Source organism: Chenopodium quinoa, unplaced genomic scaffold (assembly GCF_001683475.1).
Source record: "Chenopodium quinoa cultivar QQ74 unplaced genomic scaffold, ASM168347v1, whole genome shotgun sequence".
NCBI classification, from domain to species: domain Eukaryota; kingdom Viridiplantae; phylum Streptophyta; class Magnoliopsida; order Caryophyllales; family Amaranthaceae; genus Chenopodium; species Chenopodium quinoa.
This window is the reverse complement of record NW_018742306.1, coordinates 422,498-437,039: the sequence shown is the minus strand read 5'-3', so window position 1 is coordinate 437,039 and position 14,542 is coordinate 422,498. Positions and strand designations below refer to the sequence as shown.

Sequence of the window (14,542 nt, the reverse complement as noted above, 5' to 3'; positions counted from 1 at the left end):
CGAAAATCCAATTTAATAAAATATCATGTTAAACAATTTCATGTTAAATTTCTAAGTGTTTTTAGAGGTCATATAGAGGAGAAAAAAACACGACATTATTTGTGATATACGAAGTGCAATATATAATGATCATGTTGTTATTATAATGGTAAATTTTTCCAAATATTTATTGAGTTAAGGGATGGAGATAATTATTTTAACAATGAGGTAGTTAGTAATTCAAGTAGAAACGAGGGAAAAAAATAACATAGGGCCTGTTCTCATATGTTTATTTTCAGTTCAATTCAGTTCAGTTCAGTTCTATTCAGCTCAGCTTAGTTTCGTTCAGTTTAGTTCAGCTCCTAATTTCATTTTCTTATAAATATTCATTTCAGTTTATTTTAGTTCAGTTCAGTTCAGTTCAGTTCAATTCAATTCAGTTCAGTTCAGTTCAGTTCAGTTCAGCTCAGTTCAATTCAGTTCAGTTCAGCTAATTTCAGTCTATTAGCTTAGGCCCTTAATGTGGATATTAATTGTTAATCCATTGAGTTGAATTATTTTTCAAATCTTTACATGCAATTTAAGAATTAAAAAAAGTTGTTTTCAAGTAGTATTCCGTATATCTTTGAGGGTTAAAAATATATGATTAAGACATTTCAAGTAAATTCACTATTACTCATTAAATTATTTTATTTTAAATTATGTGAAATGAATATGAGTATTGTATTAAGATTTGTAAGCCGTGTATCGTATGGATGCTATACTAGTCAATCACAAAAAATAAAAAAAGAAGAATATTTGGAATCTAACATTAAAGTAAATAACAATTCATAAATGGTTTGCTTAATTTAATTTTTTTTTTAATTTTTTGTAGGAAACTGTCAACCATAATTGCATAATTCAAGGCAATAATTTACTTTACTTAGAGTCATATCATCAATTCACAATCAATTAATTTAACCAATCAGAATTTAATATGTATAAAATATGAAATAAAAAACTATGTTAAAAAGTGAAATACATGCAATATGGATAGATCTTTTTGAAACGCCCAAAATAATATCTGGGACTAACAAAGTGAAACGGAGAGAGTATTAAAATTAACGTACATATGTATTATACAAATAAATCACCTATTCAAGGACATAGGGGCAGAGCAATAAATACTATTAATTTCTTATTATGTGATTGCATATATAATGACGTACTCTAATTCCTTCATCCCCCATTGTTTGCTTCATTGGAGAAACTTTGGATGGAAGAAACTGATGATGAGAGAAAGTGATGAGGTTAAATGTCATAGTAATGAGAGTAAAGTAACCAAAAATGTTACCAAAAAAAAATTCTCAATTGCTAATCATCGCCCGCGAATCTCCACATAAAGCCCACAAAATTAGAGTGAATTGTCACTTTTGCCCTCAAAGTAAAAAACACAATTTCTTCTCTCAATTCTCTACTTCCACTTTCTCTCTCTAAAAAACTTTCCGAGCGATGTCGAGGCGGCCCGGCAAGGAAGTGGCGGCACATGCGGCGGGTGGACAGCGGTTTTCCGGCGAGAAGGTATTTTTTATTAATTTTGTGTTTAAAAATTAAAAAAAAAAAAGGTCGGAGGCGGTGGCGGCGCCTAGGCCAGACGCCACCACCACGGCGGCGGCGTCTAGCCCAGACGCCACTACCACGGCGGCGGCGCCTAGGCCAGACGCCGTGACGGTGGCGGTGGCGTCTGGCCCAGGCGCCAGAACCACGGCACCGACGTCTGGCCTAGGCGCCGCCGCCGTGGTAGTGGCGTCTGGGCTAGACGCCGCCGCCACCGTCACGGCGTCTGGCCTAGGCGCCGCCGCCTTTTTATTTTTTTTATTTAATTTTTTTTTGGTTTTAAATTTGAAATTTAATTTTCGAAAATAATTATTTTTTTTTTGATTTTTTTTTAAATTTGTTTTTCTTTTTTTTAATTTTATGTTCTTGTTTATTGTTCTTGTTTTTTTTTTTTTTTGAATTAGTTTTTTTACTTAAAAAAAATTTTATGTTCCCTTTTTTTTGTTATAAATTTTTTTTAAAATTTTGATGTTCTTCTTTTTTTAAGTTTTTATAATTTTATATTTTTCACTTTGTTTTTTCCAATTTGTTTTTTTTGGGTAATTTTTTTTTTTGCTTTGTTTTTTCCAATTTTTTATTTATTTATTTATTAGGTTATTAATTTTTTTATTTTTAGGTTGTTAATATTTTGTAATGTTTTTAATTTATTTTCCATCATATGTATATTGTTTTATTTATTTATTTTAATTACTTTTTTTATGTTTATATTACATGTTTATATTGCATATTACATGTGTTGTTATTTTGTGTTAGGCATCGTATTTTCGTTCTGGGGCTGGGAAGAGTATGGACATTATGAGAAGTACGATGAACTCAATGGAGAGCTCGGGGCCCAGACACGTTAGATCCCGTGGTATTTCGGCCTCGGCTCGTAGAGAACGGGTGCACTATTCTGAGGATGATGAAGATGATGATGGTGATGAGGAGGAGGAGGAGGAGGATGCAGATGAGGATGTGGACGATCAGAGTGGACCATATGATGATTACGGTCCATTCAGTCAGAGGCTTGATGATGTGTATGAGACGCGTAGGGTAGACGTGCGTAAGGGTAGAGATGGTAGATTTGTTAGTAGATCTGGCACATCATCTGCGTCCACTGTGTCTGCGGTTAGCAGAAAACGGTCGAGGGCCGTTAATGATTCTTGGGTGGTGAGGGGCGAGGTGGCTGGGGGACCTATAGACGGGAGTGTGATTCCTAGCTTTCTAGGACACATCGCTACCCGTATTTGGGAGGACCAAGAGCGGGCTTTGGATAGCGGCATTTTGAAATGCCAAACCCGGGAGAGGACTTGTAACTTCTTGTGTAGTTGGGCTGAGGCTTGGCCGGAGGAGAGCGAGATGGTCGGCCGATTGAGGGCCACTAGAGTGAGCCACCTTCCTGCCACCATGCATGAGAGGATTGACTCGACGCTGATCACGGCTTTCGTTGAGCGATGGCAGCCGGACACGAACTCTTTCCACCTTCCGTTCGGTGAGATGACGATCATGTTGCATGACGTCGAGGCCATCCTTGGGATTCCCGTAGAGGGAAACCGAGCATCTGTTGTCACAGATGCGGATCAGGCAGATTTATTGGCGGAGCTGTTGGCGGTGGATAGGGCTGCGCTGTACACAGCGGCACTTGGTGTGTGGGATCACGGCGGTGTTAAGATCGCAGCAGTTTTGCAGCGATGTTTGCACCCCACTTCACGTAGGACGCAGGACACACAGCTGGCTGCATATGTTTTTCTTCTTCTCGGGTGTACCTTGTTTCCGGATAAGAGCGGAAACAAGCTCAGGCCACGCGACATAGTTGACGCGTGTGAGCCCGACAGAGTAGGCCAGTTTTCTTGGGGGTCGGCTACATTAGCGTACATGTATCGCCAGTTAGGATTCTCGAGCCGGGCTGATGCGGCAGGTATCACTGGATGTATGACGTTGTTACAGACGTGGATATACGAGTATTTCCCGGCGTTTCGACCACACCGCGACCCGGTTCCTATTGGGGATGGCGTCTGCGTCGTTGAAGGAGTACGTCGTCCAATGGCCGGCAAGCATGATTGGCACGTGGGAGCAGTTTCCGATGGTTGCCCGCATATGGATTGAGCAGTTGCAGCGGCCGCCAACTGGGGTGGCTGCCATGTGTGACCAGCACTACATGGAGTGGTACAACCGGCACTCGCACCCGAGGTTGATCAGAGACGTCCACCACGGCGACGACGCCGATGATGATGATGTGCCACCGCCCACTGCCGTGGATGCGGTACGTCTCATAAAACATTTGTAGTTGTGTTTTTTTTCATATAATATGTCTCATAATACGTCGTTATTGAATTTTATGTGTTTTGTTATGTGTAGTGGATGGGAAAGATGACGCAGTTGGGACACAGACTTTTTGAGGAGAGGGACAACATGACGACTGCAACAGGCAGAGCTGTTATTGATGAACTGGAACGGGCCCTTGAGCAGTGGCAGTGGGCGTCACAGAGAGATTATTGATATGTCGGCAGTGCATTTATAAAACATTTTCCTAGTTGTTTGTAAAAGTTAACATTATCTGTTCTTATAATTATTATTTTAAGTTCTTAGAATTTGACATTATATTTTTAGTTTTTATAACTTTTATTTTAAGTTGTAATTAGTGGGCATACGAAAACTAAATACAGGTTCACATTTAAATGGGAAAACTAAATACGAAAATTAGAATCCGAAAATTAAATAAATGGGAAAAACATAGCAATAGCAATATTAGGTCACATAGAAAAGGCAACTAGATTGTTCCACTGCTGCACCCGGTCATGATATAACGCATCCCAGCCCTCTACGCTTGCTGTACGAATGGTGTACCACGTTGGTATAATCGGTGGGACCGGAAAATCGGGTGACAGGTCCAGTCGGATGAAATGTCTGTATGACGGCCCCAGAAATCCAATAGCAACCTCTCTTACCGGTCTGGTGACGGTCTCACGCGAACACCAAGGCAGAACCGTGGTACACGGATAGTAAGCTCGACCATGCAAACCAAGGCCGAAATGCATCACTGCACACTTGTAGATGTTTGCAACGGCGAAGAGATCAAGGGGCGCGTCGAACCAATGATTTTGACCGCAACGTCCTCCTCCCCACCGGATACGCTGCAGAGACCTATCCAAGTCCTGTCCGTACACGTGGCGATAAACAGCTCGGTTTGAGGCGATTTCACTGTACATCAACTGACGCACTAAACCGTAGTTGTCTTCACCCATCTGAAACACATCAGCCACAACCCGAAATCCACAGTTACCATCTGCAACCACATCATTCCACCCGTCCAGGAACGGCATCATGATGTTAGGGATCCTGTCTTTATATGGAAAATGTTCAATGTCCATTCTGCCTGTTGCACACATCAAAAAACACAATTAACAAGTTAGCAGAAAACTAAACAAACACTCTAAAAAGTAAATTAAACTAAAGTACCGTACCGGTGCCGGGCATATTCACCGACGAAGATGTTTGACTACCACTTGATGACGATGTACGACCACGGCCACGACCACGACCACGACCACGAATGTACTCAAACGCACTCCTTTCCCGCCGTGGTTGTCGGCCCCGTGGTCGCTCGACCCCCTCAGGTTCCTCATGATCCAAGCACGACGAGTTGAACATGTCATGAAGTACGTGGGTAGCACTACGAATGACTGAAGGGTGGCTGGAGGACACTTGGTCAAACATCGAACGAAACTGCTCCAACTCCTCCTGTTCACGGTTGACTGTCTGTGGATCCAGTCCTTCAGAGCTCTATGAGCGCTCTCAACTCTACATGTAGTAGTGTTTCCAAAATGAAGAACTTGGTTTGTCCAATATTTGACAAACTTTTCCCTCTGAGGCACCCACTGCTGCATCACATAGTCTACGATTGCCGGGCACCATTGGTATGCATCCTTGAAGTTATCCAAGGCTCGGTCGTACTCTGCCTCCGTGGTAGCTTGCAGGATCTTCCGCCACTTACCATTTACCAATCTCTCTGCTGAATCTAAGTTCTTGTTGAAAAGGTTGTAGGCTTTGACTTTCACGCATTTGTTGATGTGCCATGTGCACAGTAAATGGCTCGACTCCGGAAACAGCTCCGCTATAGGGGCAAAGAGACCTCCCTCACAATCGCTGACGATGGCCGATGGCTGAACACTTGGGCCGATGTAATTTCTCAACTTCTCCAACACCCAACGGTAACTCGCAACCGTCTCATCCTTCATAACTGCATAACCAATCAAAAAGTTCTGGTTCGTTGGAGTCATCCCAACCATCTCAACCAGTGGAAACTTATACTTGTTTGTCTTGTACGTTGAATCGATCAGAATCACAGATGGCCAAGACGAAATCATATCAGCACAATCAGGATGCACAAGGAACAAATGAGTCACCTCCGATGTGTCTTCATCAGATTCAAACCAGTACAGGTAACCACGTGCTTGTGCCTGGTGTAGAAGCTGCTGTATAGGGTTCCTTCCCTCTGACCGTTCAAACCTCAATTTATGTCTGACGTTGTAGATGTGTCTTCGGTTTGGCTGGTCTTCAGGAAATTTCTCCAACACAGATGCTAATATTTTAGCAGGCTTCACTTGAGCATCACTCATTTCTTTTACAATTAGTTTCGCAGCAGGACTTAGGCCACTTAACTGTCGATGACCCACTTCATATGCGATCATCTCATGGTTGTGATACCCCCATTTACCGTAACTCTTCACTTCCCAACCGTCACCCCTTTGCTGTTGTCGAACCTTTACTCTGAACTGACACCCACAACCTTTCCGCTTTGTATCAAACCGAATCGCTTGACTGAAATCTCGTTCCTCCCTTTTGCGATAACGGTCGCATCTCAAAATGCGATCCATTCTACCATCCCGTTGAGATTTATGAGTTGCTACTACTAAACAAAAACCTGATCTAATTGCAACCTGTTTCGCCCAATCAACCGCTTGTTGAGCATCTTCGAACAGACCATCGTGTACAAAAATCCCACTATAATCATTTCCGTCTCCACCATAATCCTGCAACAATAACATATAAATATAATCACATAAGAGTAGATTAAATTAATACATTTGACACAACATTAGCACAAAAGCAAAAACAATAATAAATTATAAACAACAAACAAAGAAATAAACAAAAAGTATTCAAAAAAAAAAAAAAAAACAAAACACAAAAATAAAAAACATAAACAAAACTTTAGATTAAATAAATAAAAATAAACCAAAAAAAAAAAAACAAAAAAAAAACATAAAACGAAAAAAATTGTAAAAAAAAAAATAAAAAATAAATAAATTAAAAACAAAAACAAATTAAAACAATTAAAAACAAAACAAAAAAAAAAAACAAAAAAAAAAAGAAAAAAATTGTAACACAAAAAAAAAAAAATAAACAAATTTTAAATTAAATTAAAAAAAAAAAAAAAAAAAAATAGTGGTGGCGCCTAGCCAGGACGCCGCCACCGTGGCGGTGGCGTCTAGCCAGGACGCCGCCACCGTGGCGGTGGCGCCTGGCCAGGACGCCGCCACCGTGGCGGCGGCTTCTTGGCCAGACGCCACGGCCGCGGTGGCGGCGTCCTGGCCAGGCGCCAGAGTTACGGTGGCGGCGTCCTGGCTAGGCGCCACCACTACGGTCACGGCGTCCCGGCAGGACGCCAGCCGCCAATTCGTGGTTTTAGATGGCATCGTACCTCCTTTTCCGGCGTCAACGGCGTCTCTCCGGTGCATCTACCCGACGTTGAGGGCTCTTCGGTTTCACTCGGCGATCCAGTCCTGCTCCACATTTTTTATGAGTGAAAAATTTTATTTTCGGTAAAAATTAAAACAAGGGCAATAATGTCAACATTTTTAAAAAATGTGGGCTTTATGTAGAAAAACGCGGGCGATGTTTAACAAATCCCAACAAATTTACTTAACAGATTCACGAAAAAGTTGAGACAAAAATTAAGGAACAGACGGATGAAATGGTAGATAACCAGGCAATACATTTTTTTTTTTTTTTTTTTTTTTTTTTGGTATTTCACCCGGTTCATCATTTGGGCTAATTTGGTTTCGGGATCAATTCTGGGTGGTTAGGTTCTAGTCCCCTCCCAATTATTGTTGTGAGGGATCGAACACAGGTTCCCTCTACAAGTGTTGTTTGGGGGTCTTTAATGTCCTTCGGGAGAGTTACGATTTCCTAGCAGACTTCCTTCTTACGCCTGTACCTGCACAAGTAACGGAGACTCCGGATGGGGGTGGGAGTTCCGCCTCCGAAGATTAAGTTAGTATCTTTTCGAAGTGGAATAAGGACAATAAAAGCTTCTCGGTTCGAGAGCGTTTCAGTAGGTTTTTGCTTTGTTTTTGTGTGGTTGCAATTAATGTCTGATTGCCATTAATGTGTGATCCCCATAAATGAGGTCTACCCTTACTATTTATAGTAAGGGAGAACTGTACCTCAATTAGGGTACAAGGGACACGTGTCGCAAAGGGATTGGGCCTTTGCAGACCGTTGAAAGATTGACACGTGTCAAGCCTTTATTGGGCCACGTGTCTTAGGGTATTTTTACCCTAAACATCTGCCCCTCACAGGTGAGATGTGGCAAACTCACGTGTCACCTGTGACAGACGTAGGGTGCATGGGGTAAGAAGGTGACTGTTCGCCTTCTGCCTCTGTATATAAGCAGGGTGGCTACCTCTTTCCTCCACACTTTGGATTTTCAAAATTTTTCAAAAATTTCCTGAGCTCTGATACCGGCTGCTTCTTTCAAGACTTTCGAGCATCCGGATTTCGCAAGAACTTGACATCTGCCTTCCGGCTGAGTGCGGATTTAGTAAGGTACCGTCTGCTTTCTCCCTCTTTTTGCCCATAGATTAAGGACCTCCCTCGGCATTTTGCCGCCTGGGTATATCTTGTCAAAAATTTCTGAATTACCCCTACCTCATCCGGGATTTCCCGTCTGAGGTTTTTTGAAATATTTCCTGTTTTAAAATGCCCTCATCCGGCATTTTGCCACATGGGGCTGGCTTGGGACAAGTCCAAAAAATCCCCCTCATCCGGCGTTTTGCCGTCTGGGATGTTTAATATACTCCCATCCGGCATTGTGCCGCATGGGACCCCTTTGAGCCAACTTTGCTTTTAAACATCATTAAAATTGCCCCCATCCGGCATTTAACCGTATGGGGGTAGTTTGAGCAGCCTTGGCTTTTTCTCAAACATCATTCAAATTGCCCCCATCCGGCTTTTAACCGTATGGGGGTTGTTTGAGCAGCCTTGGCTTTTTCTCAAACATCAATCAAATTGCCCCCATCCGGCGTCTAACCGTATGGGGGTAGTTTGAGCAGCCTTGGCTTTGTTTCAAATTGCCCCCATCCGGCATTTAACCGTATGGGGGTAGTTTGAGCAGCCTTTAGCTTTTTCTCAAACATACAAATAGCCCCCATCCGGCATTTAACCGTATGGGGGTCGTTTGAGCAACCTTGGCTCAAACTTTGTTTCAAATTGCCCCCATCCGGCTTTTAACCGTATGGGGGTCGTTTGAGCAGCCTTGGCTTTTTCTCAAACGTTGTTTAAATTGCCCCCATTCGGCGTCTAACCGTATGGGGGTCGTTTGAGCAGCCTTGGCTCAAACTTTGTTTCAAATTGCCCCCATCCGGCTATTAACCGTATGGGGGTCGTTTGAGCAGCCTTGGCTTTTTCTCAAACGTTGTTTAAATTGCCCCCATCCGGCGTCTAACCGTATGGGGGCTGTTTGAGCAGCCTTTAGTTTTTTCTCAAACATACAAATAGCCCCCATCCGGCATTTTACCGTATGGGGGTCGTTTGAGCAGCCTTGGCTCAAACTTTGTTTCAAATTGCCCCCATCCGGCTGTTAACCGTATGGGGGTCGTTTGAGCAGCCTTGGCTTTTTCTCAAACGTTGTTTAAATTGCCCCCATCCGGCGTCTAACCGTATGGGGGTTGTCTGAGCAGCCTTTAGCTTTTTTTCAAACATACAAATAGCCCTCATCCGGCATTTAACCGTATGGGGGTCGTTTGAGCAGCCTTGGCTCAAACTTTGTTTCAAATTGCCCCCATCCGGCTTTTAACCGTATGGGGGTCATTTGAATGAGTTTCTATAAAATACGTCTGATCTATGCATCTTTGTTTCAGCTCTAACACATTCGGAGACTTCCGCCTGTGAAGGTTTCAAGCTATCAACACAGCAAATTTCAACCTCCAAAGGTACCGTCTGCACCCTGTTTCAATTCTTTTTGTTAATTTTCCGGTTGCATAGATAGGATATGGACCCTTCAATTATATACTCGGCACAGCCTACGACTGCTGTCGGGCGGTCACCAGGCACGGCTGAGTCTAGGACTGGGACTGCCGTCTGGGGGTATTTGGGCGAACCTTCACCTACCTCGAATCCGACCGTCTCTGTTCATGTGCAGGACAGAATGGCTCGGATAAGATGGACGGCAGTTGACCCGGATTACAAGTTCGACGACGCAGCCGAAGATCCGGCTGATCCCAGAAACGAGGACCAGACGGCAGGACCGTCTGGTGAAATTCCCTTGGAAGAAACCCTGGGACTCGTCAAGATTCCCCGAGTGATCCGAGCACACCGGGTGACAGCATATTGGAAGACTCTGATTCTAATGCCGAAGGATCCGGCGATGAATCTGCTGGAGAAGAGTCTGGGTCCGAATCTGAAGCCCCTGCACAGGAGGCTGAGCCTATTGATGAGGAGGCCTTCAAATGGCCGGCTAAGGGGGATCCGACTGACATGACCATGTCTGCGAGAGACGTGGTCACGCTTACTGCAAACCTTTCCTGCCTTTCTTTTTAAAAAGAGACCAGTTGGGAAGGACTGGGAAATAAGAGTCCCGCCTGCTAATGCAGCCGTCGTATGGACGGACGACTTGGACCATGCCGATGATTTTTTCGGCTGTTATGAGGCGGCATTCAAAGCAGGCCTCCGGTTCCCCCTTCACCCCTGCATCAAGGACATATTGCTGGGGTATGACTTGGGCGTATGGCAATTGACTCCTAACTCTTGGGTCAATATTTTGGGGTACATTGCCGCATGTGAGCTGCAGGAGGTAAACCCCAGTTGGGAGGCCTTTGCACACATGCATTACCTCAGCCGGGCTCCGGGTGGGTGGAATGCCTGGTACACCCTTACCACCAACCAAGAATACATGATGACTTTGGACAAGCCATCAAAGTGGACCAACTGGAAGAGCAAATTTTATGTCGTCTCTTCCCCTTCCACTTCCCTAAATCACCGGCTGCGGCGGTATAATAAGCACCCGGCATTGCTGGGCAAAAAAATGCGCGCTCCCGAAAGTGTCGTCTGAGGCCTGGGACCAAATAATGGAGACGGGTCTCTTCCTCAAAACGACCCATCTGATGGAGGACGGTAGTGAAATCATCGTCCCAAAGTTCTGGGTACCCCTCCCGGAATGGTTCAGGGATGAGGCCTTTTTGTCCCTTTGCAATCTAAGTTCAATGTTTAAAAAGAGTAGGTTCATTAACCCATCCGGTATTCTGACGCCTGATTATGCGTACACATTCTAACTCGAATTTCCCTTTTTGCAGGTAAAGCTAAAAGAATGGTGCCTCCTGAAAAGACACCTGCCTTCTCAGCTATTGAGCTGAGAAAGAAACAAGTCGAAGAGAAGAAGGCGGCACTGGCCGCCAAGAACGCTGGGGTAAAACCTCTTCCATTTCTTACCGGATGACATATGATGAGCTGCCTTTGTTTCTAACTGATTGCTTTGTTTCGACTATTTTCAGGGTTCCACCCAAGGCATGCCAAAATCACTAGCCAGCATGCACAAAAGACCGGCTGGTGTGATACCCCAACCGGCTTCAAAAGCTCCAAGGCTGCCGGGTCCACCGTTGGCAGCCAGTCCTGCAAAGAGGACGTCTGCCCCTGCCAGGCCAACCACTGCAGGGAAGAGTCTGCAGCTAACGCCGAGTGCGTCGGCGGGCCAGACCCGGATGGGATCTGGCTCAGATGCGGCTGGGGGGGATGGCACCCCACAGCCTGAACAAGGTAAAACCTCTGCCTTTGACCCCCCCTGGCCGCTTGGGTATATGAGAGTCAAAACTCATGCAAGCCAGTCTGGGGGCTCCTCTGGCAGCCGCATGAATATAGGCGGCGCATATGCCCAGTATCTGACGGATAACCCTTCCTTTGCAGATGACTCTACCAGCCGGCCCGACTACAACCAATACGCCAAGAGAATGGTCAAGACTCTGACCCGTTCTGAAAAGGAGGCGGTGCCGGCTGTACACCAGGTTAACCTGGATCGCATCAACTCTCTTCTTGCTGAGGTAAATAACCCGAATGCCCTATGCTTGTCTCAAGCTCTGCTTTTGCCGGATGAGTAGTAATTATCATCATTAGTTCTAACTCCTTTTCCGGTTGGTACCATAGGTGATGCTGAGAGTGGACGGGCTCCGAGTCCCCTTGCGTAAAAAGCAAGAGGAGGTAAGAGACGCTCAGAAGCGTGCCCTTGACCTAATTGACGTTAGTCAATTTCACTCTATTAAATATGATTTGGCAACTAAAGAGAGGGAGTTGCAACAGGAGGAGTTACTGAAAGAGGCTGTGCTGGCTGGGAATGAGGCCAAGAAGAAAGCTGAAGATCTTGAGCTTAAGGTCAAGAACCTCCAGGCTGATCTTAGAGCTCTGGAAGGAGTTGACAGAGAAAATGCCGACCTCCGCCAGAAAAACAGCGAGCTGACTGCCCAACTAGCTAATATTCAGGCGGCCCACAAAAAGGAGCTGAACGAGGAACTCAGCCGCCTGATTTCTGAGAATGAGGCCGACTGCGAGGAACGCATGAAGCTGGCTTGGGGCCTCATCCATCCGGACTCTGACTTTGACTATTTCAACCTCCGTTACTTGTATGCTTCTGAAGTTTATGAAGCTCGAGTACTCGGCACTCCTGCCCCTCCACCTTTCGACGAGTGGGCTGAGAAGGGGTTAGAGTCACAGCCGGAGGGGTACCAATGGAAGACCAGCCAGAACAACAACAAGAGCAGACGGCTGAGACTCAGGTAGCTCAAGGGTTGGAGCAGCCTCAGCAACAGCAACATCAGCAACCATAAACTCTTTTCTTTTTACCGGCCTGCGTGCCGTGTATTTTCAATGTAACTTTCCCGGACGGGGGTCCGGCTAACATTTTAATTACATTAATATTAATCTATTAACCGACACAGTCGGTTTTGCTATCTCTATTATTAGCATTTTTTTTTTATATATGCATTTTTACAAGTATTTACAAGTATTTCAGTCGTTCTATATATGCCGGATGAAGAAGCGATACCACAATATGCCCCTGAAATGGCTACCTGTTTACCCCAACAGTAGACTGGCAGCCGTTTCATGGAAGCCGGATGGGGGTCAGTGATTGACCTAAACCTTTGCCCCGTCTGGTAAATATAAAAAGCCGGATGGGGGGTCAGTGACTGACCTAACCTTGCCCCGTCTGGTACAATAAAAAAGCCGGATGGGGGTCAGTGACTGACCTAACCTTGCCCCGTCTGGTACAATAAAAAGCCGGATGGGGGTCAGTGATTGACCTAACCTTGTCCCGTCTGGTACAATTATATATAGGATGGGATGTAAAACCGTTTAGGTTGTTACGGTGGCCCATTAGGTATTTCATTTTTCCGGATGGACCTTTTTTGGGTCCTTGCCGGATGAATCCTAGATGCAAAGGATCATGTCAAACGGCTGCAAAAATTGTTTTAGACAAACGCCGTTTGAGTTATTGGATCGCTAGAACAATGTTCCACCCAGAAGGGAGCTGTTCTTTTCAGGGATTCACCCGGATGGACCTCTTTTGGGTCCTTGCCGGATGAATCCTAGATGCAAAGGATCATTTCTAACGGCTGCAAAATTGCTTTAGACAATCGCCGTTAGAGTTATTGGATCGCTAGAACAATGTTCCACCCAGAAAGGGAGCTGTTCTTTTCAGGGATTCACCCGGATGGACCTCTTTTGGGTCCTTGCCGGATGAATCCTAGATGCAAAGGATCATTTCTAACGGCTGCAAAATTGCTTTAGACAATCGCCGTTAGAGTTATTGGATCGCTAGAACAATGTTCCACCCAGAAGGGAGTTGTTCTCTTCAGTCGAATCACCTGTATGGGTGTCGCCGGATGACTGCTCTTTTTTGGAGCAGTGGTTTTTATAAGTGTTCTTCCGTCTGTGTTCTTCCACTAGACAGGTGCAAATATATTAGTTTGAATGGAAAATATATGCTTTCTCATTTCAAAACTATACAAAAAATTACGAAATCCTTAGAAGTAGTACTTTTTCAAGTTATCTACATTCCAGGTACGAGGCAGCCGCATTCCGTCTGGGGTTTCCAGGCGGTATGTGCCGTTTCTAACTTCTTCAAAAATCCGGTAGGGTCCTTCCCAGTTTGGGGTCAGTTTCCCTTGTTCGTTTGCCCTACCGGTTGCTTCAAGCTTTCGTAAAAACAAAATCTCCCACTTTGAGGGGGCGTTTTCGCAACCCTTCTGTTGTAGGCCCTCGTCATTCGCAGACGGTAGATTTCATGGCGCAATGTGGCGTTGCCCCTTTTCTCAGGAAGAGTATCCAATGCCAGGCGCATGGCTTTCCCAATTTGCCTCTTCATCATATAACATGATTCGAAGTGTTGGCTCATATAATTCAATGGGAAGCACCGCCTCGGTGCCATATGCCATAAAGGAATGGAGTTTCGCCGGTTGACCCCTTTTCAGTGGTTCTGATGGACCAAAGAACATGAGACAACTCTTCTGCCCAAAGACCGCCTGCCTTTTCAATCTTCTTCTTTATTCCGCCTGAGATGAGCTTGTTAAAAGGCTTCAACTTGACCGTTTGCTTGGGGACGGCCAACGGATGCGAAGTAATGAGAAATTCCTTGGTCTTGCAACCAAAGTCTTTAGGACAGGCGTTTCGAACTGGGGGCCATTGTCAAAGACCATTGACATTGGTAACACCGAACCGG

The 14,542-nt window shown here is 44.8% G+C and overlaps 2 protein-coding genes across 2 annotated transcripts; one reads left to right on the top strand and one right to left on the bottom strand.

Moving 5' to 3' along the window:
- Window positions 1-3,574: 3,574 nt before the first annotated feature.
- Window positions 3,575-4,155, top strand: LOC110687028. The gene is made up of 2 exons (XM_021863663.1): window positions 3,575-3,817; window positions 3,913-4,155. The coding sequence occupies exons 1-2, from the start codon at window positions 3,611-3,613 to the stop codon at window positions 4,051-4,053; spliced, it is 348 nt and encodes a 115-aa protein (XP_021719355.1). The 5' UTR covers window positions 3,575-3,610; the 3' UTR covers window positions 4,054-4,155.
- Window positions 4,156-4,246: 91 nt separating this feature from the next.
- LOC110687017 lies at window positions 4,247-5,314 on the bottom strand. The gene is made up of 2 exons (XM_021863654.1): window positions 5,019-5,314; window positions 4,247-4,930 (listed from the first exon to the last, which is right to left on the bottom strand). Exons 1-2 carry the CDS (start codon window positions 5,269-5,271, stop codon window positions 4,308-4,310), a joined length of 876 nt encoding a protein of 291 aa, XP_021719346.1. The 5' UTR covers window positions 5,272-5,314; the 3' UTR covers window positions 4,247-4,307.
- Between the last annotated feature and the right edge of the window lie 9,228 nt (window positions 5,315-14,542).

Bases quoted from the DNA above. Each gene is read 5' to 3' on its own strand.
- LOC110687028 (XM_021863663.1), top strand. From the start codon at position 3,611: ATGATTGGCACGTGGGAGCAGTTTCCGATGGTTGCCCGCATATGGATT. The intron at 3,818-3,912 runs GTACGTCTCATA...TGTTATGTGTAG, and splicing joins CGCCCACTGCCGTGGATGCG to TGGATGGGAAAGATGACGCA.
- LOC110687017 (XM_021863654.1), bottom strand. From the start codon at position 5,271: ATGTTTGACCAAGTGTCCTCCAGCCACCCTTCAGTCATTCGTAGTGCT. The intron at 4,931-5,018 runs GTACGGTACTTT...TGTGTGCAACAG, and splicing joins GGTGAATATGCCCGGCACCG to GCAGAATGGACATTGAACAT.